The sequence below is a fragment of the Eupeodes corollae genome, chromosome 2, assembly GCF_945859685.1.
Source record: "Eupeodes corollae chromosome 2, idEupCoro1.1, whole genome shotgun sequence".
In the NCBI taxonomy this organism is placed as follows: domain Eukaryota; kingdom Metazoa; phylum Arthropoda; class Insecta; order Diptera; family Syrphidae; genus Eupeodes; species Eupeodes corollae.
This window is the reverse complement of record NC_079148.1, coordinates 88028998-88036853: the sequence shown is the minus strand read 5'-3', so window position 1 is coordinate 88036853 and position 7856 is coordinate 88028998. Positions and strand designations below refer to the sequence as shown.

Here is a 7856-nt window from a genome sequence, read left to right as displayed (position 1 = left end):
TTTTGTGTTAATATTATTTTACTGCAAAAAGAATATATATATACTTATATACATACATACGTATAACTTACACTCCATTAAAACACATACAATACCAATGGCATTACAATGCCATTGTGTTTTAATAGCTGCCATTGAAAACATTAAAGTTATATAAAGCAATAATTAATTTTTACATTACGTACGTAAAATATTTTAATTCCAAATTCTGAAAGAAAATAACGTAAATAGCTTATCATTTATGTATATGCATACAAATTAATTGTTATTGTTCTACTTTAGGTTGGCATTTTTGCTGTAGGTGTGAAAATAATCGGAAGAAAATATTATTTATGAATTTTTGACTTATGCTACTACTATTTTAGAAATAGCAAATCAAGAAAGACTAGTACACTTATTTTTAGTTGCTCTTTCATTTTAAAGTAATTAATAATTATAACTTGTTTTATTTCTATTTATAAAAAATATACTTTATGTATTTTGGATAAAATGTTGTGTTTTGTTTTTCTTTTTGTTTTTGTTTGCCAACTGATCATTATAATTGTTCAAAAATAATATTATATTATAATAATTGTACTTTTGCATGTGAAAGGTCTTGTAGTGGTTTTCTTTCTTATACAATGTTGTATAACTTATTTTCGTGCGAAAAAATATCAAGTGTAAATATTGTTTATAAATAAATCAATTTAGGTGCAGGTGCTATTTAATCAAAAATTATATTTTTAATAGAGAATCTCTAAGTGTGGACATTTATTTGTTTGCAATTTTTATGTTTTTCTTTTTCTTTTGTACATCTTGTTCACCAAAAAGTTGTTATTTTTTCGCTGAAAAATAAGACCTTGGCCGAGCAATCGTTGTGAGGTAATTAATTACAGGGTTTTTTTATGTTTACTGTTAATTTGCGCTTCAAAAAATTTAATCGCTTGTTTTTTTTTGTCGTTATAAATACACAGAAACAAATTGATTATTAAAGCATTTTTTCCAAAGAATACAAGTAATCAAGTAAGTAAAAAAAAATGTTAAACATATTTATAATTAAAACTAATTCAAAATATTATTTAAATAAGAATAAAAAAACAACAACAAGGCGGCAATGCATTGCCCTTTCAAAATATTTAATTCCTTTAAAGTTTGTTTAGTACTTTAAGAATGTGACACACTGGCACATAATTACACACAATCTAAATATTCCTATTTGGTTGCTGCTCTGTGGGAAGAACCTTATTTGCAAAAGATACAATAGCTGTTGCTGGTTGACTGATGGCTAAGTCGCAGAATACATGACATTGGTTGTCCTTTGAACTTGGCGACCGTCGGGCAACGAAGGCAAAAATGGTTCTAAGGAAAATAATTTATAAAAATGAGAATTTGTAATGATTCGTGAAATTGATAATTTAAAGAACAATGTGTTTACTTTTTGCTAACTGGGATAGCTCCATCATCGGTTCTTACGCTCCATTGTCTATGCTCTGGATCAGTACCACAAAATGATATATTATGCGCTGTGTAGTGTTTCCTGCAGTAAAAGAAAAATATAAATATTAATAATTGAAAATGTAATGAAACGGGTTTTAGATAGACGAAACTTGGGTAATTGAAATTGAATTTCAGCAAAACATGTAAGTAGTTGTTTATTTTCTATGTTGTCTATGATCACCTTACTGATATCTTACCTAAAGAACTTCTGTCGAGTATTGTCTGTCAGCGTAATACCCTGCTGAGCGACCTTAAAGTGAACTTCAGTTGGTTTAGGGAGTGGAACCGTCGAAAAGAGTTGTGCGACAGCTCGACGAACCGCTTCCTCACCAGTTAGAGATTCTGTTCCACATGAGTATAAATAGAGCACATTGCAAGCTGCACCTTGGGTAAGTAGTTGTTTTTGTGCTGGCGTGTGCGTATCCACCGGTTGAATGTCCTTAAATTCAATAATTGTTGAAATTAAAATTGAAATATATTATATTTTCGAAAACTTACGCTTTCTGGAATTATAAGGCGACATGGCAGTGCCAAGTTTGTAATCGAGTGCTGATAAACTAACGCTGATAGTGACGAAAATACAGGTTCATTTGCACAACCTTTCAAACGCACACCACGAGTAGTAGGTTCCACTAAGAAATGACGAACAAGTTCATCACTTCCAGGTGATGCAGTAACTCCTGGTGGAGGTTGTGCAACGCGAACAACTAGTCCGTATGCATTTTTAAAAGTGGTCGAGTCACGTACAATGAAAGTTCCAGGAGTGGCATTACGTAGAAGGTCTATAGCTTCTTCACGCGATAAATTAGGCTTATACCAGAATTTCGATGAATCGCGAACAAATCTAGATAACAAAAATATTTGAAAAGAGACTTAATACAAATTTAACAGTTTTGCTTACTTGACCAAATGAGGAGCAACCTCTTGAGGTTCACTATTGGCATTTGATGCATTCGAATTCATGCGAGTTCTGTAAATTGTATCGTTTTGATTTGAAATTTCCTGGAAGAGTCCCTTCTGATGGGTGCCTCCGTAAATGTCCTTGCTGTTTTTTTGTTGAAAAGTTACACTATTAGTGATACACCGATAAAATTTATTTAACATTTATTTAGACATGCTTTGTAATAAGGATATCAAGTGCTGATAAAAAGCGATGCTCTGTGCTAACGTAACAAAGTTAACTTATCCAATACTACAGGTAAACAAAGTACAAAAGGTCCCACAAAAAAAGCCTTTATCTTCATAAAAGTTGGTGTATCAGTACTACTTGGCATTCAGATTCAGAAGATTCAAATACCTTTCCATAATCAGATGTTCTTCGAAAGGAAAGTCCGAAGTTGTTTGTGATATATTAAACATATTAAATTAGTGAATAGTTAACATATTAAGCAGAGAAACGCGACGAACTATCCAGCCAGAAAGCAGACATTTTTCTTAACTTGTTAAGTACTTATATTGTTTTCACCAATTTTTATGAAGACATAACATATTTTGTTTTTATTTTATTCTTTGTTTAAATTTATATTTCAACATGCTGACGTTCATTAAGGAAAAACTCTTAATACTAATATGCAACTGGAAAAATTTCAAACTATTTTTGTGTAATTGAATTTAATTTATTTTATCAATTTTTTAAAATATTACCCATTGATAAATTGTAAAAACATAATGCTGACTCATTTAAGTGATTTACAAAACTTTTATCGTTTATCTAAAGAATCGTTTTGAATTAATTTTTGGGAGTTTAATAATCTTTTTTTAAACGACAAATGTCTTCAGTCAACTAGCTGTCAATTAATCTACAACTTAATTAATGAAGTTTGTGAACGTTTTCCAGTGCATTTATATAAAATGAAAACTGTTTCCGTGCTATTTGTACTCATTTTAAATGATTGATGTAAATTAATAATGTCACACATTTTTTAATTTCATTCAGACAACAATAACAACATAAATTCTAACCTCCTGTCTAATGTAGAAGTTGTAGATTTAATGCTCCTCAAAGACCATGTCGAATTATAAAGGCGTCTTTTTTATTGAAAAATTATGCCAAATTTGTTTGATAGCAAAAATAATTTATATAAAAAGCATTTAAAAAAATATATAAATTATTAAAAAAGCGCATATTAATCAATTCAAAATTTTAAAAGGAATTTTATATAAGAATACATTATTTTATTGCTTATGATAAAAAAGTAAGTAAGTGTTACTGTGATTGATAATGACTTACCGTTGTGGTGTTGGACTTCTTGGAGGAATACCAGGACTATTGCTGCCATTATGAAGCCCATATGGAGTTCTTGGAGTAACAGGAAATGCTGGTGTTTCAGGCCTTGGAGAACCAGCTATCGATATATCTTGATCGGTTTCTGACCGATATGAAGAAAATGATTCTTCGCGGACCTGAAATCAAAGCATATAAACAATTTTAAATTAATTCATGCTTTTAAAGGTATTTTGTAGAAATTCACTGAACGTTTTTCATCTAAAAACAATACAAAACAACGTTGGCCAAAATGGTGTGAATTTTATAGACGACGAATCATATAAGACTATTCAAAATTTTATTGAAATCAAGCATTTGATCGCTTTTTATAGGCAAACAAATATTTTATTTATTATTATTTTTGTTTTTCAATGAAAATTTAAATAGATAGGTTCAACCGTTACTAGTTGAACTGTCACAAGTCGGCGTTCGAAAAATTTACATGAAAACCGAACAAATTAATTCATGGGCCGATTCTCAACGTAGATGAAATATTTGTTTGTTGCAAATGGTAAGTGCATATATACGCTTTCATTATTTTGACATAAAGCTAGGAAAGCACTGATTTTGAAGCTTCAATAAACGTTCACGATGTTCGTTATCCTGGAAATCTATAATTGATTTATCAAAATGAAACGATCATGTGGCACGCTGATAAAATTTGGGAATGTTTTTCGAAACACCCGAAATACGTACAAAATTTAGTATAGCGACATCTTAAAAAGACAAACAAACTACAAATTCATCAATTAAATTTTTCTTATTTGAATGAAAAACGTTTTATTATTATACAAATTATTTTAATGGAATTTAATGATTAAAAACTATGGTAAACATTTTTTAGGGATTTAGGAACAATTTTTTTTAAAGAAAACCAAAAGACACAAAAAAAGTTCAGAAATGGTGAAACACATGCTGGATGGGATGCGGGTGAGAGAGTGAGTGAAGTACTTACCTGTTCATGCCAAAGTGCTAAATGATTGCTTCTATCTGATGGACTAGGTGATATGGATGAACTTTGTTCTGATTCAGATATTAGGCGTTTTTGTGGGTTATTAACATTGCTACAATTGCTACTGTCGCTGCTGTTATTACTTAGACTGTCGCCATAACCGTTTGCCAAACGCTGGTTTTCGAATCTTGTGAATTCTGCCAAATCTGCTATGACATTAGAGAGTTCCTGATTTGCTTTTTGATTGTTTGAAGTGAGCTTTTTAGAAGGGTTCACTAGGAGATTGTCATTTGTATTTCCATTTCCATTACCGCTACTGCTTTCTTGTTTGTTCTGAATCAAATGTTTATTCATTAAATCTGTTTCGATTGCCAATGTGGCAAGAAGCTCTTCCAAGGCGCTCTGACCACTTTGAGCTGCTGAGGTATTTTCTAAATTTGTACTTGTTTTATGTTGAGTATGATTGGTCGAGATTTCGATATTATTAGCATGGTATGGCAACGGGGAAGGCGAGGATGAAGGCGGTTGTGGCGGCGCGGGTGGCGGCGTCTTGTTATTTTTCGCAGTGTAACAAATGTTATTATGATTAATAATGTTATTGTTAGAAATATCAGTGGAATTATAATCTATGATGTTTTTGTTGTCAGTTATTTTAAAGTGAACTTCATTTATGGTATTATTGGTGATATTGACGTGATTGTTATTTGTATTATTATTATTATTTACGACACTAAGTTCTGAACTCATATGATGAGTATGATCATTGACACATGCTTTAGCACTAGCAGTATTTATTCTATCCCTTTGGACATTATTTGTCTGGTTGTCGGACTCCTATGTTATAAATATAAAAGTTTTAGTTCATACAAAACGACTAATTTGTTTTAATTTGATATTATAATTAAAAGAACGTTATGAATGTTTAATTCTTTGCCTATTAAACATTTATACACATTTGAATACAAAAATTTTCCTATATGCCTGTTAATTTATTTTTTTACTTTTATCAGTGAGATGGTCAAAAATATTTTGTAAAAATGAACGTGTGGGCTCTTTATGTGAGTACTTAGAAATGTCAGATACCGCATCTATTCATCAGGTAAAGCAATGAAGGTAGATAGCTTCTAGAATATAAATCCGATAAGACATTACTCAACGTTTTAAAAATCGTCGGTTAAAAGGTAAGGTTCACTAATTTTTTTGTTTGAAAAAATAGGTCAAGATAAACTTTTTAAAATTTCATGGTGTTAATTTTGACTGATCATTCATCACTTTATTTATTAATAAACCTTTTTACAAGAAGCATATGAATGTATGCACTTAAGGGTCCTTAAACTTAAGATATGTACATTTGTCAACAAATCGCTCGTAGGGCAACTGAAATTATACCTTAAAAGAAACAGGGTATAACTTCCGTTTCTTCACTTTTGAGTTTATTGTATTTAAAACTTATATTTATAACATTAAAAATAAAAACTCATTATTCCTCAAAACTTAATTATAGAACAACAAATAAAATCAAAATTATGATACTTACCAATCTTGCCCGTCCGTTACTTAGAGAAGATTCTGCCAAGGATAATAACCCATTTTGATTTTGATTACTACTATTGTTATTAATATTATTGTTACTTTTACGAATATTATTGCTTTGTTGTGCGTGTGCAATATGGCCAAGAGGTGAAGCATTTAAAATAGCGAGTGGCGATAATGACGGTGACTAAAATCAAAAACATTAAAAACGAAAAAATAAGAAAACACGGGGTAAGGGTTAATATAATAATAATTACAATGATAGGATAGGATATATTATATGTATGTATTATAAATATTATACTCAATAAATAAATAAATTAAATAGAACTCTCAACCATTCCTGTGCGCTAGTATTATTGTCAGGGATGGAGGGGACCTACAGTTTTAAGCCGAATCCGAACAATAAATTTGAGAAAGCACTTTTTATGACAAGAATTACTCTTGAAGAATTTGTCAATTCCTTGCAAGAGGCAATACCCGTGGAAAAAACTTTAGATGTTATAGGCAAGATCGAACCCAAGACCTTTGACATGACAGTCCAACGCACTAACCATCATGTCACGGGTACTAATAAATATTATACTATATGAACATAAAGAGGTACACGACCTTGTGTTCGGGTTAGCTTTTTATTTATTTTTTCTAAATGAAAGATCTTCTCTGGTAGAAAGAACAACTAAAGGGTGATTTTTTAAAAGCTATATAAAAAAAACATAAAATTCAGAAAAATGCTTCAAATCTTTATTTCAATCCATAGTACGGTTCATATAATTTAAGGTTTAAATATTATTTCATGCAAATGTTGACCTTGACTCAAATAGTCCATCCGCTTAGTCCAATTTTGGATTCACGAATACTTCAATCTTGTCTTCCAATGCATCAATTGAAGCGGCGGAAACCAAAAAAAAATAGTCTAAAGGCACTAAATCGCACGATCTAAGCGGCCAATTGACCGGTCCCGAATGTTAAATAAAATGTTCACCGAACTCGTCTACCAATAGGCCCATTGTTACGCGTGCTGTGTGGCATGTCGCATCCGCCAAGTTGGATATCATCTCACGGTAGCGCACACCATTCGCGTAAGTTGAACGAGTTTAACAAAAGTGTCACTTATACTGTGTCTGGGACATTTGTATTCTTGAAATTCGTTTTTAAATATCAGTTGTAGAGCTTTCAAAGCAAATTAACTTTAAATCGTAGAATTCTTTAATTTTTTAAGATCTTCGTTTTTCTGTTATAATTAAATTTGATTTGAAAGCTCTACAACTGATATTTAAAAACGAATTTCAAGAATACAAATGTCCCAGACACAGTATAAGTGACATTTTCGTTAAACTCGTTCAACTTACGAGTAATTGAAAAAACATAAGGAACGTTTCATATTTATCAATTTGATTTAAAAGCTTTATAAGGCGCTAGTTATAGCTATTATTGAAATCGATCCGGACAAATTTTTGAATCGACATTTGACGGTGTTTACCTTTGATTAGAAACATAAATTATATACCGATTGATCGGAAATCACACCAAGAATTTTTTTTGAGAAAAAGAGTATAATTACGCATTTATTTTTCTCTAAAAATGTGTTTTTCTATTTTCCGAACAGCTGATACTTTTATGTTCAAA

At 30.8% G+C, this 7856-nt stretch overlaps 1 protein-coding gene across 13 annotated transcripts in view; it reads right to left on the bottom strand.

Moving 5' to 3' along the window:
- LOC129947202 (tensin-1) overlaps nucleotides 1-7856 on the bottom strand; it is a 179481-nt gene continuing 171625 nt past the window's right edge. For 8 of the 13 annotated variants that reach the window (XM_056057659.1, XM_056057668.1, XM_056057669.1 and 5 more), the window contains 8 exons: nucleotides 6232-6414; nucleotides 3707-3879; nucleotides 3439-3504; nucleotides 2378-2545; nucleotides 1975-2320; nucleotides 1674-1915; nucleotides 1415-1516; nucleotides 1-1338 (listed from right to left, as the gene is read on the bottom strand). In XM_056057659.1, coding sequence (XP_055913634.1) covers nucleotides 1182-1338; nucleotides 1415-1516; nucleotides 1674-1915; nucleotides 1975-2320; nucleotides 2378-2545; nucleotides 3439-3504; nucleotides 3707-3879; nucleotides 6232-6414 — 1437 coding nt within the window. In that variant the 3' untranslated portion in view covers nucleotides 1-1181. The remainder of the gene's footprint in view (nucleotides 1339-1414; nucleotides 1517-1673; nucleotides 1916-1974; nucleotides 2321-2377; nucleotides 2546-3438; nucleotides 3505-3706; nucleotides 3880-6231; nucleotides 6415-7856) is intronic. The other 5 variants (XM_056057660.1, XM_056057666.1, XM_056057661.1 and 2 more) reach the window with 5 other exon arrangements.